Raw genomic sequence first — 19,735 nt, forward strand, 5'->3', positions numbered from 1 at the left:
TTAAAAAAATAAAATGTATATATTTTGTTAGTTATGAACATAATATGTTTATAATTGTCCTGCATTAGTTGCAAACAGTTGACACTGAATAGAGCTTGATGCATTCATAATGCGAGATCTATCCGAATGGATTATGTAGTTATTCTTAAAGGAATGTTGACTGTTGTTTATTGTGCGAACTTAAACGTAATCAAAAGGTCAGGTAACATAATATTGATGGTATAAAATAATATTTCCAGTTTATCTCTGTCACCATATTGCTCGTCTTACATTTGTTCTGTTTAATGGCTATAATATTTTTCAGCATGTGTAGACTCAATGCAAGAAGTCATGGGTCAGTTAATAAACGGGTCGGGGGTAGGTAAACTAAATTCAATAAAAAAATAAACCCTACCTTAATCACATGTGTCTTTTTCTCATATAGTAAAAAAATATTTAATTTTAAAATAAAATTCACCGATAGAATTGTTGTTCAATGTTTAGATCGAGTTTTTGTTTTTAATTTAACTTTCGCCGCGCCTTTTCTGTTCCTGGCTGTATGTGGTACCGACGCCCTCCTCAGTGCTAGTGTCGCAGCCCGGCCGAGGCGCGGATCCACAAGAGTTGGAGACGAAGGTCTCGATGGTAGCGTTAGAGTACGCGGGGCATCGGGAAGATTTAGTGTGTTCGCTGAACACGGTACGAGTGATGAATTAGCACATTGTCGAGAGCATAGCTATGGCAGAGTCAATTTTTATAAGTGCTTGAAAATGCGAAGTCGACTTTCATCGTAGATCCCGCCACGTTCCGAAGCCGGTACCAAAATGTATTGTTAAAATTTAGGCTAAAACAGTTGAATGGCAAACAGTATGACAGTACGCACTTTTTTATGTTATACAAGGTAATGGCAGTGTCGTGGCGGTGGTCCGGGTGGTGAGAAAGTGTGTCGCCGCGTCAGTGCAGCACTATGAGGCCGTAGTCATGCTAATTAGCATATTTTATGTGGCTCAACTTAGTGAGCCTCCTTGTCACTCGGCGGGTGTCATGCCGGTCAACAGGCTACATTAATATATTATACTACATTATGTATATTTCATCAATTAAGCTTGACGTCAATTCAACAATAATTAAATTCGTAGTTTGAGCAGTGAACATTAAGAAGTCATCTTATAACAAATTAAGTACAATTTCGAGATTCAAAAATTGGTCAACACTTATCATTAGAACAGAGTAAAATTTAAAATACCACAACATGAATATCAAAATACGTTATATAAATACAGTCGCGCACAGAACGAGCGGCGAGGGTTGGGGAGCGGTCGCCGCCGCGCCGCCGTCCGCAGTACACTATATACAATAGACGGCCGGGCCGGGTTTATTCATTACAATATAATATTCTTATAAAAATACGTTAATCAAATACTAACACAAATGTACAAAGGTGAGCTTGGTAAAACATTAAACATCGTAATTAAGTATCATTATTTGCGGTGTCGTCGGCTTGCGCTTGGACGTGTGGCCGTGACTCGTGGCGTGTCACTACAAAAAGGAAGCCCTGGTTTAGTGACGTGCGAGACGAGATTTCGTCAGAAACACACGAGCACTCGGGAGAGTCTGGTGGCGCGATATCGAGCTTACAAGCATCGTGCGCCACACGTCGAAAGGATCGTGCTGTTGAGTCGGTACGACAACAACGAATTTTGTAAACTAATGTAATCCTCGAATATATGATATGATTTTTTAACATTAAAAACGGAGGTGTTCGTACAGCACTCAATCAGCGAACATAATGGGAGGTGTAAAGCGCTTAAGGTATAAATTAGCTATGAGACCACCTCTTGTAGCGTCAGATCGATGGCAGCCGACGACACGGCATGTTACAGGTACGGAATGGACGGAAAGTCGCGTCGTCGCCGGAAACGCCGGACTAGTCGGATTCACCGGACATGCATGCGCCTCACATGCCGGATTCCGCGATTCCCTCGTCGTCTGAAATATAAAGAGTTATATAAGTGACACGGAGGCAAACACCACAGCGACAGATTAACTCGGCATATTATAAAGAACACTCTTGTAATAGATGTTATGAGTTAAAATGAGGCAAAATGAATAGATTACTAAAACAGAATACGCTTAAAAAACCCTCATGAAGTTACGACAGGATAAGGCTGATCGACCAACATAAGATCGATGACATAATTATTGTTATTTTGTGGAGTACGCTGCCCAGCATACACACACAGCGATATTTTGATATTATCGCCTCCGTACCCATTCAAGTCAATCAATTCAGATCGAACTTTGTAGAAAGATGTTGGAAAACTAACTTTAGCTTATTTTTGATTGAACAACCGTATCCTCCTAACCGATCACAGGTAAAACATGCGTTTGAGATAATCGCTGGTATTAATTTGCAGAGGCCAAAGACTGGCCACCTGGCGGGTAGGTTAAGTGACTTAAGTCAAGCTAGCAGTGAACATTGGAGTCAGTTGAAAGCTGTTACTAAATCATTCAAATCGACAGATTAGTGGGGGTGAAAAATCATCATCACATTCTAGACACGCAACAATAAAGTCATCATGCAGTCAGCAGGCGCAGAGTCGCGCATTCTAGCGACACAAACGAATCAGTTTGTAATGAATGACGATAACATTCTGCATACACACAAGTGCAGTTTTTTTACAGCTAAAAAATTTCATTATTTTGTGTTAATTTATAGGGGGAGACCAGTGCATGCTCATTCGCCAATAGCTACTTATTGTAACTGGCAGACGTCAATGGAATTTAAGTGCAAAGTGTCGGCTCGGGAGCCGGGCGACGCGTACCGGTCGCTTCAGAATCACATCAGGCGGAGAGAGTGAGATGCGGGCCATGCGGGACACAGCACAGTACAGAGGACAGACAAACACAAACACCGGCTCACGGAGCGACGCGCCGCCGCCGCGCAGCTACCCTCCACCTGGCGCGGTACCGTCCGTCAACAACGCGTCACTCTCGCGCTGCGGCCACCCGGAGGAGGCCTCGACTATAAAACTATAACTCGTGGGTGTTCCGACGCGGAACTGATCACTTACGAACGGGACGATGTCATAAATGAGTGCAACGTTTACCTTCGAAGGCGGGGTTGAGGTGGTGTTGGTGGTGCATGGGCGGGGGCGCGGCCAGGTCCTGGCCCTCGAGCACGGCGACGAGGCACTGGTGGATGCAGATGTACTGCTGCTCCGTCTGCACCATCCATACGCGCTCGCGCCGCATGGCGTGCACCATGCCGAAGATGTCGAGGTGCTCGGCGTGGGCGGCCAGCTGCTGCAGCGCCGTGTCGAGCGTGATGAAGGTGCCGGAGCGGCCCACGCCGGCGCTGCAGTGCACCACCACGGGCCGCGCGTCGGGCGGGCAGCGCTCGCGGAAGGCGCGCACGAACCGCGTGAGCGTGGTGGGCGGCTCCGGCACGCCGAAGTCGGGCCACGTCGTGAAGTGGAAGTGCTTCAGCACGCGCTGCTCCGCGCCGCGACACACCATCAGCTCGGTCACGGTCCAGTCGGGGTAGCGGCTCTCGTTGAGCGCCGTCACCGATATGTCGCCGTAGTACACGGGGCGCGTGTCGTACGGCCAGTACCGGTCGCACTTCTCGCGGCCCTTCTCCACGCAGCGCGTGAGCATCACGATGGCGCGGCTGCCGGACTCCCAGCACATGCGCCAGAAGTCGTCGCGCGTGCAGTGCAGCGGGCCCTGCGTGACGATGAACTCGCGCGGGGAGTTGTGTCCGGGCACGTAGTTGGCGTTGATGTAGTCGGAGCCCTCCTCGTCGTCGACGGGCTGCAGCTTGTAGCGCGAGTGGTCGTACGGCAGGATGTTGGTGAAGCGGTTCTTGGGCCGGTTGACGGGCAAGTCGGCCGCCGTGCACGGCTGCTCGCGCCCCACGTGCTTTAACTCTTCGAATTCTTCACTAAATCTGGTTCGTACAGAAGAATAATAATTATAATATGATAAAATCTGTTACATCTCCGGCGTCAGTCAGGGCATGATCAATGTTTTTATGTTAGTATATATCTAAGAAGCATTAAAGGACGAAACCTTTCCGCGACTGAAAAGTGACAATTTATATTTAATTTTAACCATATTTTGAACTATCATCAATTTAGTATGGTCACTATATTGCGTGTGTGTAAAACATTATTCAGGGCCAGTGGCACTAGTATTTGATAAAGCGTAGGTGACAGCGAGTGGTGGCGTGGTGGCGGAGTGGCGGAGTGGCGGAGTGGCGGAGTGGCTGACCTGAAGTCGGAGTCGGCGGACATGAGGCGGTAGTGGTCCACGAAGTCGGCGACGCGCACGGGGCGCTCGGCGGGCGCGGGCAGCGCGGCGGGCGCGCCGGCCGAGCGCGTGGCGCGCCGCCGCCGCACCGCCCACGCCGCGCCCGCCGCCGCCAGCGCCGCGCCCGCGCCCACGCACGCGCCGATGATCCACGCCGTGTTGTCCACCTCTGCACGCACACCGCACGGTTAACGAGACACGCACTCCAAGCGCATCATTATTCAACGAACACCAAATATAGACAATAGTAATTATAAATACGCCAATCTGTCGTCAGTTTTATCGCGACTCAGAACACCATCGATACGCGAATGACGCGCTGCGCCGTGCGCCGTGCCGAGTACAGTGCGATATCGCTCGCTATCTCTTATCGCACACCGGTTCCACGTCGACGTGACTCATGCATACTAATTATATAAAGCTGAACAATTTGTCTATTTGTTTATTTGTTTAAATGCGTTAATGTCAGAAACTAGTGGTTCGAATTGAACATTTTAATGTTGGATAGCCCATTTATCGAGGAAGGTTATTGGTTATATAATATCACGCTACAAGCAATAGGAGGGAGCCATAGTTATACAACGAATATGAATGACGCTCTTATATATAAATATTGTTAACGGACTTCAATAACATTTAGTATGAAGATAGTTTGATACTCTGGGAAAGAAATAGGCTACTTTCTATCCCGGGAAATATAATATTTTTTGCTCGTGACATCGCCCGATTGAAAAAGTTTTCCGGAATAAAAGTCCCGCTTTATATTTTCCGGGACAAAAAGCCTAGGGCCTCAAATTATCTTCACGCCAAATTTCATCGAAATCCGTTTTTGAGTTTATCGCGTTCAGACAGGCAGACGGATGCAGGGGACTTTGTTTAATAATATGTTCACGCAGCGCACGCAACGGAATAAAAAAGGAATAAATTTTCCGTTTTTCATTTTTTTTTCACTGATGCTCCGTTCCCATTGGCCATTGCGTGATGTTATATAGTCTTTCTCGATAAATAGATTATCCAACACTAAAGTATTTTTTCAATACGATCCAGTAGTTCCTGATATTAATCAGTTTAAACATTCAAACAAACTGTTCCGCTTTGTATAATAGTATAGATAATATTACATAGCAACTATACCATTATATGGCTCTCAGTTGATTAGATTGTAATATCTTGATTATAGCTTTTCGAATTCTAATTATTATATGGTGGCCAGCGACATGTCACAATTGCGACTGCCTATAATTTTATACCTATAAAACATTATCCAGAAGTTTAAATTACAAGGCCTAGAGTGGCACATCACAGTGACACATCACATAGTACAGGGAGGCAAACGTTTAATTGGTTAACGTGCCATTATTTATAAAAAAGATATGGCCTATAATGTGTCCTCCAGGACCGGATCCAACTATGTTTTTGTTTTTTTTTATGGGTGTTCAGCAAATTGTCTTAACTGCACCAGATGTTAAGCTACGTGAAACCCAAAGAAAGATGCATATACAATGTTTGGCATACTCCTCGCGTGACCGAAATATTTTGTCACGTGCCACTACTGGCACGCGTGTCATTGGTTCGTCAACCCTGCTCTGCGCGCGGCCACGTCAATAAATTACTTGATGAAGTACCTGTGGTGACGAGCGTGTAGGCGGTGTCGGTGAACTTGTCGGCGGCGGTGAAGGCGCGCAGCTTGACGTAGTAGCGTGTGCCCGGCTTCAGCGGCCCGTTGCAGTACTCGCGCCCGCCGCCGTCGCACCGCTCCGAGCCGATCGTGAACTCCTCCACCGGCGACGAGCGGAACGGGTAGTACGGCTCCGTCACCTGCGCACGCACACGCCTTGTACCGACCCCGCATCATACACGAAAATGGGCTGACGTGAAAATTTGTTCTTTTCGTACAAAATATGGTCATGTTATACGTTATACACCTGTTCAATTTTTGTATACGTATAAGGCAAAGAAGAACCTGGTATGGCGGCCACACGGGCAGGCGATGCACATCGCGCCAGGAGGGCAGGCGCGCGGGCGTGTCGTTGCGCGGCTCCTCGCACAGCACCAGCGTGTACGCAGTCACGTTGCCGTTGGCCGCAGAGAAGTAGTCAGACTTAAACCTGCAAGAGTTATCAAACCATATCAGCAGTAGTGGCGATTGAGGCGGGAGTAGCTAAGAGCAGGTGTTGGTACCTGACGACGACGGTGGTGGCGGTGCGGCGCACGGGCGAGGGCAGCGCGGCGGGCGGCGGGCGCGGCGGCGCGGCGATGTCCATGTGCTGCGTCCAGTGCGCCGCCTCGCCCGCGCCCGCGCCGGTCTCGGCGCGCAGCCAGAACTCGTACGTGCCGCCCGGCGACAGCCCCGCCACCGCGCCCGCGCGCGCCGACGCGCCGAACTCCAGCCGGCTGCGCCGCTCGGGCTGCGACGCCGCCGCGTACTCCAGCACGAACCGCGTCAGGTTCCCGTTCGCCTCGCCCGCCGGCAGCTCCCACACGAACGACAGCCGCGAGGGCGTCGCGTCCGCCGGGTGGAACCCGCGCGGCGCCGGCGGGGGCGCCTCGCGCGTGCTCACGTCGGCGCTGTGGGCGCGCGACACCGTCGGCAGCGTGGCCACCGTGCCCGACCGCACCTGCGACACGCGCCGAGTTCAGCACGGACCGCGAACGTAACGCGCGGCGCACGCGCGAGCCGTACTCACCACCACGGTGAACGTGTAGCGCCTGTTGGGTCGCAGCTCGGAGAGCGTGATGGAGAGCCGGTCGGTGGTGTGCGTCTGCAGCTGGTCGGGCGCGGCGAGGTACTGCACCTCGAACTCGGTGTAGTCGCCGGCGGGGCGGTCCCAGGCGAGCGTGATCTCGCGCGCGCCCACGTGCGTCGCGTTCAGCCGCGTGATGGGCCGCGGGTCTGCGGGCGGAAGCGGACCAGTGCATCACGAACCTTGAATACGAGTAGGCATAGATTCAGTCAAACGAGCCGAGATACACTTACAGAGTCGCACCTGCCGTTGCACTGGGTGCGAGGTGACATTGCGCGACACTGTCCACATGGTGAGGTTGTAGAGGCGGCCGGGCGTGAGGGCCACGAAGCGGACGCGCTGCAGGTCGGAGGGCTTGCGGGTGGCCTCGCGCGGCTCGTCGCCCGCGCCCTCTAGCCGGAAGCGGTACTCGTCGAACAGCGACGCAGTGGCCGGCGTGCGCGTGTACACCACCTGCACGCAGTACCATAGTGTCAGCTCATCCGTTTGTTACGTGTGGCGTAGAATCACCCATAACACATTAAAACCCATTTGGCCTAAGAAAATGGTGATTAATTGTTCATCAATCGTTGTGTTGTTCGTAAATCTAGCAACGCCCTCAGCAACAAGGTCGCGTAAAATTGTGATATAAAGTCGACGGTGGTACATAAAAAATTAAGGCAGACGTACGATGTACAAAATACATATTTAACTTTTTCGCATGAATATGAGTGGGTTATAATTCATAGCAATGAAAACGTGGATTGTACAATATTTTTATGCTTTTTTTTTCTGTGAGTTTTAAACACGACTATGGAGACAAGTATAATATAAACAGCGAGAGCATTTAGTGTGTCTGAAAATACAGTACTTTTTTTTTCATTTACATTATTATCCTTACAACAATTACAACCAATGGAATGAAACCAATTCATTCATACACTCGTATGAATTCCGCCAGTGTACAATTAAACATATCTATTCTCTCTCCACATCCTCCTCCATGAGTCACAGGGACTTCAAAGAGCATTTCGTCGGCTAAGAGTGCTGAGCTGCTAACTCCATTTTTACCGAAAATGAGGTTTTGATACCATCAGATAGAGCGAGCAAAACTCTACAGAATCGTAAAACATACCAAGTGCCTCTAACACACGACAATGTCACTTTTGAGCCTCAATAATATCTGACAACTCCTTGGATGTGAAATTAACCCGCGTAAAACTTGCTAACTCCCTCATTTGGCGCCATTTTGTGGGCAAATGTGCAGCTCAAATTCCCGCGGCATGGCATCATAACTACTATATGAAGAAGAACTACAACTTTACTTCGTGTGTGATATTATTGAACAATGGTGATTCTTGTTTTTTAATTTTTCTATGTTTATTTTGTCTTTTGAATTGTGTTAATATTATTTTAACACAATTCAAAAGACATTGAATTGTGTTAATTTTATTTCTTAGAAATAAGTCATGTTAAAGGAGTTAGACATAATTATTTTTTGCAATTCAATACCCTTCTATGCTTTAATAACACTTTTGTACATGTTTTAACTCAAAAAACATAGGTAATACTTATGATATTTATATCATGAATTATATATAGTTGGTATCCACGGTTAAGAGAGAAAAATTGCGTGGCCAAGTAATACAGTAAAGGGTAGCCGAGTCATACTGCGATGTAAATATATAAATATTAAATTTACAAATAAATCAGCAAATTTTGGGTATTTTATATCGCTATATCCAGCGATAAACATTGCACATTGATTGATTGTTGGTGAAATCTTTGGGAAAGTATTTCTGTAGCCAGTGATAGTTCTGTTTATTTTAATCAAAATATAAGACCCCAACTTTCAAAAGTACGATGGCATCCATAAAAAACGAGGGAATCCTTTACGAAATCAGTCACTCGAAATTTTCTATAATGTTTATACATATTTTGTAACCTAAGCCGACAGATTAAAAAAAATAAGGATTAAAATGTAAATAATTATCGTAGAAAGGAACAAGAACGAGTGGCAAATGCCACTGGAAATTTAAGGAGAACTTTGAGAATATTTTAAACGAATTCGGTACTGAAACACAGAGGTTAACAGAATTTTTAGTGGACAAGTTACTTGCTGAACACTGGTACACTATGTTGTAACTGCCACCTTATCAACCGGATTTTAATCCAAATTAAAATATATGGTCTCGACTGAAAGGCTATGTAGCCGCTAGAAACGAGGATATGAATTAGATTACAGTAAAAACAATATTCATTGAAAAGTAAATATTACCGGGGCTGAAGAATGGAAATAGGTTTGCGATCATGCAATCAAATACGAGAATAAATATCTAAGAATTTAACACGACGTAGACGATTACACTGATAAACTAGTAAATAATATGGCCGATAGTGACAGTGATATTGAACTCTTTGAGAGCAAAGATATTTAATTCGCGAGACAGGGGGATGGCATATCCCCAAAACTGTTCAAAAGCGTACTTTAGGATTTGTTCATAACTCTGGACTGAACAGGTATGGCCATTAACATAAATGGTGATTACATCTCGCACTTGCAATTCGCAGACGACATAGTGATAATGTCAGAAACACTGGAAGAGCTGCAACAGATGCTGTGTTCAGCCTAGCGTCAGCCTCACAGCGAATAAGTCTAACAATGAATCTTCATAAGAAAAAAGTTATGATCAAGGACCGTTATATCGTTGTCAATAGCCACATTCTCAAAGTTGTTTCCGAATAATCTTACCATGGGCAGATTCTGCAATTAGGAACAAACAGTTTTGAGAAGGAGGTTAAAAGGAGATTCCAGCTGGGCTGGGCCGCATTTGGTAAACTACGTCGGGTTTTCTCGTGGTTTCTACCGCAATGTCTGAAAATTTAAGTTTTCACCCAATGCGTCTACCTGTCATAACCTACGGTGCCGAAACGTGAACGCTCAAAGTGACTGATCCACCAGTCCAGGGTCGCTCAGCGAGCTATGGAACGTGCTATGCTTGGAGTTTCTCTGAAGGATAAACTTCATAACGAAGTCATCCGTCAGTGAACCAATGTCACCGACATAGCAGACAGGATTAGCAAACTAAAGTAGCAGTGGGCAGGACATATCTGTCGAAGAACCGATAACTGATGGTGTAAACGTGTTCTTGAGTGGAGACCACGACTCGGCAAACGTATTTGTAGGAAGCCTTCAAGCAAGGTAGAGTGACGATCTACAAAAGGTCGCTGACAAGAACTGGATGCGACAGCCCGAAGACAGGGTAAAATAGCGCATATTTGGGGAGGCCTATGTATATCAGTGGACAAAGATATAGGCTGATGATGATGAGAATTTAGATGATTAAAAGTTTTCATTTAAATGTTATTTTATCAATTATATGTATAATGATTAGTGTTTAATATGTACGCTACATGACGAGTTACTTACCAAATTATGTAATCGTGTTAAAAACATTTTCTTTTTTTTTTATTTTCCCTAATCAAAAAACAACACCTAAATATTTTAACAGCACGTAATAAACACGGGATTCTTAGTGTTTTGTGTATCCAAATGTCTATGCGCAATATTTATCGTCGAATACTTATAACGACTTGCAGGTGATAAAGCAGACGTTACCAACAAATTTTTGACTTTTATGAAAGTTTTATTTCACTGCTAATCATAATTATTGAATAGGTACTAATGGTAATATGTATGTGTTTAATATATTTTTTTTTATAAACGCATTCTACCTAAAATTTAAGATTATTTATTTAATGTGATAAAATGCTAACTCCAATTTAATAGCAATATAAATCTAATTTTCTAAAACGAAAAATGGCTAACTCCATTTTTCTGTAATAATTCTAAATCATTTGATAGTTAATAGTTGTTTTGTGCAAATATATAAAACTTAAAGAAATATCTACCAACGGGATCTTCATTCTTTAGATGTTGTAAGAAATAAAATAATAATTCAGTTTTTTTTATCCTGTTGCTAATTGTCTATTGTGGAGTTAGCAGCTCAGCACTCTTAGCCGACGATTTGTATCATATTTATTCGCAATCTTTTTTGCGAGGATACGATTGCGACGATAAAGCCCAAAACCAATGGTTTATTAAGTTTTCTACGGAAATCTTAAGGTAAGTTATTAGAAAAAAAAAAAAAAATATATATATAGAGTAGATGTTTGACTCACTATAATGCTGGGGAGCGTGTCGTCGTCCTCCGCTTCGTTAACGATTGTCATCTCGGACTGGATGAGGGGCCCTGCGGGACACAAGAGCGAGGTGAGTCAGTGCGCACGTGCAGGGAGGCGGCGCGGCGGCGCGGCGGCGCGGCAGGGACAGTACTGACGCGTGCGGATGTCCATGGTGAAGAGGTCGCTGGTGAGGTTGTAGGAGTGCGCGGCGATGGCGATGGAGTACCCGCGGCCCGGCTCCAGCGCGTCCAGCAGCGCCCGCACCGTGCGCGCGCCCGCCGGCGCCGTGAGGTTGCGGGCACCACCCTCGCCGCTCTCCGCCTCCGTCGCCGACCAGCGCAGCGAGTACCACTCCACGCGCCCCTTCGGCCGCGGCCACTCCAGCGTCATGTTGCGCGTGTCCACCAGCGGCGCCACGTTCGATACCGGGTTCGGACCTGGACACGAGTATCTACGTTCATTATATCAATACAATTAGTGCGATTGTCAGTAGAGTGTTGGAACGGATACTGACGGACGGTGTGTTCGGTGGAGAGCGGCGAGCCGCTGTCGACGGTCTCGCCGGCGGCGGCCTCGCTGCCGGTGTCGAGCTGGATGATGTAGCGCTCGCCGTGCGTCATGTTCGCGATCTGTAGTGAGCAGTGACAGTGAGTGCGGGGCGCGGCACACGAGCGGGGAGTCGGCGCGAGAGTGAGGACGCACCTCGGCGTGGTCGGTGTGCGGCGGCAGCGGGTCGAGGTCGGTCCAGGCGTCGTCGGCGAGCGTGCGGTAGCGCAGCAGGAAGGCGCCCACGGCGCTGCGCGCGGGGTCGGGGCCGCGCCAGCGCGCCGCGGCGCTGTTGGACGAGGCGCGCTGCACGGACAGCGCCTGCGCCGGCAGCGGACCTGCACGCACGCACGCACGCACACACGCTCACTCACTTGTCTACTCCGCACGGACGCCGACGCGTCGACTTACCGCAACCTCATTTATTTCATGCGACCGAAATTGCAACGTACATTAAACCCTCACATTTTAATAAACTTAGTGTTAATATTTCGCGGACCACCTTCCCAGTATTAATGTTTTAAAATGTAATAAAATCAATATAAACCACACCAATGTAAACCTAAGGTCATTAAAATAGATATCTGAAGTAAACGAGCTAATTCATAAATACCTAATATCACTCACTCACTTCTCACGAAATCTCAGAAACAATAAATGTTACCAATGTAAAGTTTGGCCATTAGTTCCCTGTAAGGTGCTCCGCTAACTAAGTCTTATGAGAAAACCTCCACTAAAGGCGGTCACTGGGACTATAGCACGGACGAAGCCGCGAGCAAAAGCTAGTCAAGTTTGTTATTATTTATTTATTGTATTTAAATACAACAATACATCTACATACACCACTTATACTAATCGAATTAATTCACAGTTATGATATTATACTTAAACGCGTACATGTTTATATCTGTTATTAAGAGTTCCATTCATGCCCCTGTCGTAACACATTCCAAAATAAATAACTAACAAAACATCGTTTAGCAAAAGTCAAATAATAACAGTATAAAAAGTTTAAATGCCAGGGGACGCATCCGACAAGATGCCTTCGTAACATCGTTAACGCTTCGTTAATCGTTCAATTTAATTAGATTTACGTTACGTAGTAGTAAGGCATCTCGTCTAGGGGTCCCGGCGCGGGGCGGGGCGCGGCGGTGCGCGGCGGTGCGGGGCGGGGCGCGGCGGAGTGCGGCGGTGCGGGGCGGTGCGGGGCGGACTGTGGTCGAGACTCACGGACTGGTTTGAAGAGCGTGTGGCGCTCGCTGAGCAGGCCGTGGCTCACCGCCGCCACCTGCACCTCGTACACCGCGCCCGGGAACAGGTCGGACAGCGTCGCGTTCGTGTCCTGCGTCTCCAGCTGCACACAGACAATCCTCGGTTACACTCGTGCACGAGCGCACCACACGCTGTCCCTCGCTAGTGGTCTTCACGAATTTAATTTATTTTAATATAAATAGTCCTCAGCAAGCGGACAGTAAAAAGTCAAAAAAATTACAAGAAATTATAAATTAATTATGGCAAATTTTTTGGATGGAGTCATTTTTGTGTGATGGAAATCCAACTCACAGATATGTCTACAACACAACAGTGCCGAAGGAGTAGCGGCGAGAGAATGCATTAAGACGTGGAGGAGACATGCCGGGTGTCGTACCGTGCGGTATTCGGCGTCGCCGCGGCGGCGGTAGCGCAGCTGGTAGCCGTCCTGGCGCGAGGTGACGTCGGAGCGCCAGGCCAGGTGCAGCGCGGGCGGCGCGGGGTCGGCGGGCGCGGGGGGCGCGGGCGGCTCGGCGAGCACCACGGGCGCCAGCGGCCGCGTCGCCGCCCACGTCGCGCTCTCGTTCGACTCCACGCCGCGCGACACCGCCGACACCTGCGCACACGCGCACGTTTCTACAAACACTACTACTTACTCCAAACATACATATTTACTAAAAACGCAACAATATACAATACAAATATGACTACAATGTAACACTTATTTACTATACACTTGTAACTATTTCATTCTTTAAAATAAAAACCCATTAAATTGCTGCGAGATCAGTGAGCTTCGATATATGATGTAATCTAAACATTTTTTCTAGATTCGCCGCGGCGGTGTCAGGCGGTGAGTGGCGGTGAGTGGCAGTCAGTGGCGTACGTACCGTGATGGTGTAGTTGCGTCCGGGCAGCAGCGTGTCGAGCGTGACGTTGGTGGTGGCCGTCATTAGCGTGTTGCTGTCGTCGCGCGACGGGCCCACCTCATGGTACGACACCTGCAACACCACGAGCTTTACACAACTATACCACGATAAATCATCACAGATCGATTGGCTTCTCTACAGAGGGCATGGCAACCAGATCTGACTTTATCGTCTTTTAAATAAAGTTAATATGGCAAAAATTAAAAAATAATTCCAAAAATTATCGTATACTTTAAATAGCTAAATATGTAATAAACCAAAGTGAAACGTTTCCAAATCCTTTTCTCGGTATTAATTCCGTCCGTGTGCGCGGTTCGGGCGAGGAGTGGCAGTGCGTACCTTGTACTGGTCCTGCGTGCTGCCGTCGGCGGGCGCCCACCACAGCGCCACGCCGCTGTCTGCGCCGGCCGCGTGGCGCCACTGCAGCGCGCGCACCGGCAGCGGCTCTGCGGGCGACACTCACACGTTCAAGTGCATTCGAATATAATAAAACGTGTAACAGAGCAGATTACATACGGTTTTATTTTTTAAGGACGTTTGATGGCCTCGCCACACCTTACAAGACTGTAAGGTTAATCCTATATTTAATTTTTTCACAATACGTGGTATTGCACTTTCCCTGACGCTATTCATCGTAGTGTTCGTGTCACTCTTTCTATGAGCGATAATTGAAAGCGGTGGTGCGCGTCTTTGCAAATAATAATGAAATGTAAGGTGTACTGACTGAGCGTGAGGTCCGTGGCGGCGGGCCAGGAGGTGACCTTGCCGGACATGGTCTTGACGGTGACGGTGTAGTGCGCGCCCGGCTCCAGCCCGTCGAACCAGCACGCCGGCGCCTCGTCGCGCGCGCGCACCACCGGCGCCAGCCGCCGCGCCGCGCCGCCCGCGCCGCCGCCCGCGCTGCTCACCGACACCTGGTACTTCTCGAACTCGCTGCAACAGACACGCGCGTCACGCCACGCCGCCGGCACTGCGTCCACGCTCACGGCTCACGGCGACGCACCTCTCGTCGAGCGGCGGCAGCCACGTGACGCGGAAGGCGGTCTCGCGCAGGTCGCGCGCCGGCGCGGTGACGTTGCGCGGCCGCAGCGGCACGGTGCGGTACTGCGCCGTGGTGGGCGCGGAGATCTCGGGCTCGGACACGGTCTGCACGGAGATGTTGTAGGCGCGGCCCGGCACGAGGCCCTTGAAGGCGGCCTGCGCGGGCCCCGGCGGCTCGCCCTCCTTCTCCACGTACAGCTCCGAGTCGCGCGCGTCCGGCGGAACGATCGATACCTGCACACACATCTCGAGACACTGGATTAACACCGACAGACCGAGTATAAATACTTTCAGTCTTAAGCGACGATCTGAACCGAAACCTTTAACCTTGACTGAGCGTGATCGACACTAGAAACTGTACGCACCACATATATTTTCACCCACAAACAAATGCTTATAAACGATAATACTTATATACTAAACGAGCCCATGAATGGTCGATATATTGGTGTATGTATGGAATGAGCTATATAAATATTCGGTATGGACACTGGCTCCCTCACCTTGTAGTGAGTGTAGGCGCCGGGCGGGTAGGGCGGCTGCCACAGCACCAGCAGCGTGGTCTCGTTGCGGAACCACACGATGAACTTGCCCGGCGTGTTGGGCTCTGCGGACACGGCACGGGCGAGTCACACCACACACATGGACGGACAGACATGAGCGTACACAAACTAAGCGTATCACACTACATGCAACTACTTATGTGAATATTTGAAAAGTTTAGGCTTCCTAGGCAGCAGTATCGCCAGTGTCGGCTGACTTTGGCAGTGTTGACTACAATTCGGTGTAATTTTTACAGCTTTTTTAAATGTTAAATAGGCATTGCGGCTGTGGGCAGCACCACTATTCCAGGAAGCCTCAAATTTTATGAGAAATGGGGACGAGAGACTAGACCTCCGACGCGACATAACAGGACACAAACTGAAACCTGGTGTGATGGAGTGCTCGAGGAATCTAAAAATTAGTACGAAAATTTCGTCAAATGTATATTTTCAGAAAATATTTTGTGACACCAATGTAACATTTTTAGGAAGTACATTTTATGTTATATTTGGGTAAATTTATTCTTAATTTGGAAATCTATATGTAAATTACTTGATATAACACTTCGATGTATAACTTCAATACGCGGTTAGCTGCAGACTAAGTATAGACAAAGTCTACATATAGTACATACACATGCATTAAAAAAAAACATTTTTGAACTTGAGTATTCTGATTTCATATTCAAACCACGATACTTGTTTAAAGTCATTAAATTCTTATTTTTAGTTTTTAATTTAACAACGAACTGATTATAATAATTATTAGTGCTATAGTTTAATTGTATTTTATAATCATTAACAAGTTTTTAAAATAATTAAACATCGTTCTTTTTGATATCAAGAGCGATGGTGCAAAACATGAGGACAATAGTGAAAGTTACCAATAACTGGCAGTAAATGTATAATGAGGAGCAGACTGCAGGCGCGCAGGCACTAACATAGGTATAACGAAAAGAAAACTAAACATTACCAACGTCGCTCATATCAGACGAATGTACAATGTAGTATACGAGTATTTATAATATTGTGTCGAAGAGTGTTCGCCGCAAAGTTTGCAGCTTTTTATGGTCTTGGTTTCGTGCATGCATGAAATAGACGTGCTAATCCACATATTATGATACTATACGTGTCTAAATATAAACAACAGGCTTGATGCACCATGACTGGGCAGAACAAAATAGCATAAAACAAAATAGTTTCTCTATAATGAGAAAATATATCCTAAAACGATAAGTAAGCGTTAATAATTTATATTGCATTTTGACAGCGAGGTGGCGTGCTAACAAAACTTATAAGTATAGCAATTCTGAACAAACTATTGAGTAGAGCAGTCTTGGCATGCCCCATACGTGTCGGCCGCAAGCATGCAGCATGCGACGAGCCCAGCGCCTTGCCCACGTTGACGAGCCTCCGTATTTATTGATCCGTCTAAATAAGACCTTATCGATCTGTATGTAATAACATGTGATATGTCTCTCCAGGTCGGCGTCTTAATAGTAGTTTTGTGAACAAACGGTGGTGAAGCTCGTCAGCGTGGATACAGCGGTGTAACGACTCCGTGGCGCTATTTTGTTATTCTACACTTACTTAACTCCTGGGCGGCGGTCAAACAGTACATACGTTAATAAATATACGGAACATCTAAACAGTGTAGACACAGTGTTTTGTCCTATGTACAAGCAAAATAATCCAGGATAGTTAATATGTTAACAATTTACAGGTAAAATCTAAAGCGGAGATTAGCGAAAGTAACTGAACGGATGAAGGTACGGAATGGTCTGCAAAGGGAACCCGAGCCTGTTCGGTTTCACGTCAACCGATTATGTATGGTCAGTTTTTACATCAATCAAAGGGTATCATTTATAATAGTATTAATATGCGGCGTTTATTTATTAACTGTTCTGTGACAATTTGTTTTAATTTGCAGTGTTAGTGAATAATCATAATCGTCGGTCGATGTGTGTTTTATCGATATTAATTTTTTTACATTTTTCCTTACTTGGGAATCCCCATAAGTGTTTGACCATCGAGATATATCTACTTGACCGTGTGTTGCGTCATTCTTTTTTGTTCGATTGACATCATGAGTTGAACAAAAAGTTAGGAATATGCGAAGCAGCGCTAATGATAATCAGACGTTGATAAATCCCTACCAAGAAAGAAGAATTTAGTGAGATACAAGCAAAAATGTATTGACTCGCAATAACTACAAAAAGGTGACCCGTGTCTTTACTGCCCTGCATACGACTATGATCGGATATGCGTAGTTCAAAAACTGACGCGACACAGGTTTATCTAAACACAAAGCAAACTGTAGAAAAATACAAAAGCAACCTAACATTTTTGTTCGCATCGACATCAAAATCACAGAAACTGCACTCTATGACTTGCTATCTCAGTGTTCATCGGAATCGTGCGGAAACATATGAGCGAAGGGAACACGAGCCTGTTCGGCTTCACCTCAACCGATTATTTATTGTCACTTTTTACGTCTATCAAAGGTTATTTATTTATTTATTTATTTATCATTTATTATAGTATTAATATTAATATGCGATGTTTATTTATTAACTGTTGTGTGACATTTCGTTGACCTGCGCCTTGTTTAATTATAAATTACAAATGAATGTGTATCGTAGTAGAAAATTCTGTCTGTGAATAGTCTAATGCCTATCTTTACGCATGATCGTATATTATTAGTTTGTGATTTCACATATTAGAATTTAGACAGTTAAGTCTAAGAAGCCAAAAGTGAGTAATTTATACTCCGTAATATAAGAAGTAGATCCGATTAATTTTTAATTTCAGACAAAATTATATTTCACTGAATTTAAAATGGCAAGACGATACAAGTATAACTTAACGAATAACATTTATTGTTGGTTATTTAAATTGATGATATTACAAGCAATTTATGTAGGCAAGTACACGTAAGCTGTTCGCCTGTTTGACGAATTATATATTATACGTATTTGTTTGGGGATATTATCTTTACAAAGTTATGTTTTGAGAATAAACTTATAGATTGTGATTATAATTTTGATAGATTTGTTGCTGTTACAGCAAATAAATATTTAAATTTGCGATAAATAAAAGGAGAATTATTATGTACAAACGTGTTATTCATTGGTTATATGAATTCGTGAATTATCTACGCATTATCGGTACTTTAGTAGGTGTGTTAACGGCTGTTCAGAATTAAGACAAATCCGCTGGATAAGTTTTTATTTTCCGTTAAATTGACCGCGATATGTTAACTGGGGCAAAAATTTATTGCGTCGTGTTTCTTTTTGAAAAATTTCACCCTCCGCCACTGACGTCTACATCCTATTTGGTTTACGTTTTGAATTCACAATAACTAAAACTACGCATTTGTGCACAATGATTTGTTGTGTATTGTCGACGTGGTATTGGGTGCGTTAAATTGACCTTCAAATACTTTTTATCATAAACTAGTTTTTGTTCGCTGCTTCACCCATGTTTATAAAAGGAACAGACCAGCAAACAAATATGCGATGATGTCAGTTCACACCAGTGTAACCACTAGCCTACCCTACAGCTTTAACTGTAAATCTTTTTTTTGGAAATTCTCTCAGTTTTTAGTTTAGGCCTTGAAATCTACAGTTTATTTAATCGAGATGCTGATCTATTTTATTTACTACGTAGTTCGTACATCAAGTCGGCTTCAGTAAAACCTACTAATATTGGACCGGAGGAGGTAATTGTAATCGACATCTTAGAACATCCTTCGGTTGATGTTTGTCTAGCCGACATTCTATTGTTTGCTTTTGTTGGGGAATTGGAAATCCCCATGAGTACTTTTACCATCGAGATATATCTACTTGACCGTGTGTTCTGTTATTATTTTTTGTTCGACTGACGTCATCAGTTGAACAAAATGTTAGGAATATGCGAAGCAGCGGTAGTGATAGTTAAACTTTGATAAATCCCCAGCAAGAAAGAAGAAAGTAGTGAGATACGACCAAAAATGTATTGACTCGCCATCTTGACCCAACGACGAAAAGTTTAGTGTATGGCTCGCAAAAAGTAAAAAAGGTGACTCGAGTCTTTACTGCTCTGCATGCGACTGTGATCGGATATGCCGGAGGTCAAGAACTGACGCGACACATAGGTTCATCTAAACACCGAGCAAACTGGAGAAAAATACAAAGATCTCATGTTTGTTCGCATCGACATCAAAATCACAGGAACCGCAGTAAAT

The 19,735-nt window shown here is 45.7% G+C and overlaps 1 protein-coding gene across 1 annotated transcript in view; it reads right to left on the reverse strand.

Moving 5' to 3' along the window:
• Nucleotides 1-19,735, reverse strand: part of LOC115451719 (tyrosine-protein phosphatase 10D) — a 42,382-nt gene continuing 22,647 nt past the window's right edge. The window contains exons 5-23 of the mRNA XM_037441641.1: nt 15,472-15,575; nt 14,931-15,202; nt 14,652-14,860; nt 14,267-14,373; nt 13,889-13,999; nt 13,396-13,614; nt 12,978-13,101; nt 11,904-12,085; nt 11,716-11,830; nt 11,357-11,638; nt 11,199-11,269; nt 7,271-7,490; nt 6,981-7,186; nt 6,475-6,911; nt 6,257-6,401; nt 5,919-6,111; nt 4,255-4,462; nt 3,090-3,931; nt 1-1,968 (exon numbers count right to left, since the gene is read on the reverse strand). Coding sequence (XP_037297538.1) covers nt 1,937-1,968; nt 3,090-3,931; nt 4,255-4,462; nt 5,919-6,111; nt 6,257-6,401; nt 6,475-6,911; nt 6,981-7,186; nt 7,271-7,490; nt 11,199-11,269; nt 11,357-11,638; nt 11,716-11,830; nt 11,904-12,085; nt 12,978-13,101; nt 13,396-13,614; nt 13,889-13,999; nt 14,267-14,373; nt 14,652-14,860; nt 14,931-15,202; nt 15,472-15,575 — 4,079 coding nt within the window. The 3' untranslated portion in view covers nt 1-1,936. The remainder of the gene's footprint in view (nt 1,969-3,089; nt 3,932-4,254; nt 4,463-5,918; nt 6,112-6,256; nt 6,402-6,474; nt 6,912-6,980; nt 7,187-7,270; nt 7,491-11,198; nt 11,270-11,356; nt 11,639-11,715; nt 11,831-11,903; nt 12,086-12,977; nt 13,102-13,395; nt 13,615-13,888; nt 14,000-14,266; nt 14,374-14,651; nt 14,861-14,930; nt 15,203-15,471; nt 15,576-19,735) is intronic.

The sequence above is a fragment of the Manduca sexta genome, chromosome 22 (assembly GCF_014839805.1).
Source record: "Manduca sexta isolate Smith_Timp_Sample1 chromosome 22, JHU_Msex_v1.0, whole genome shotgun sequence".
Taxonomy (NCBI): domain Eukaryota; kingdom Metazoa; phylum Arthropoda; class Insecta; order Lepidoptera; family Sphingidae; genus Manduca; species Manduca sexta.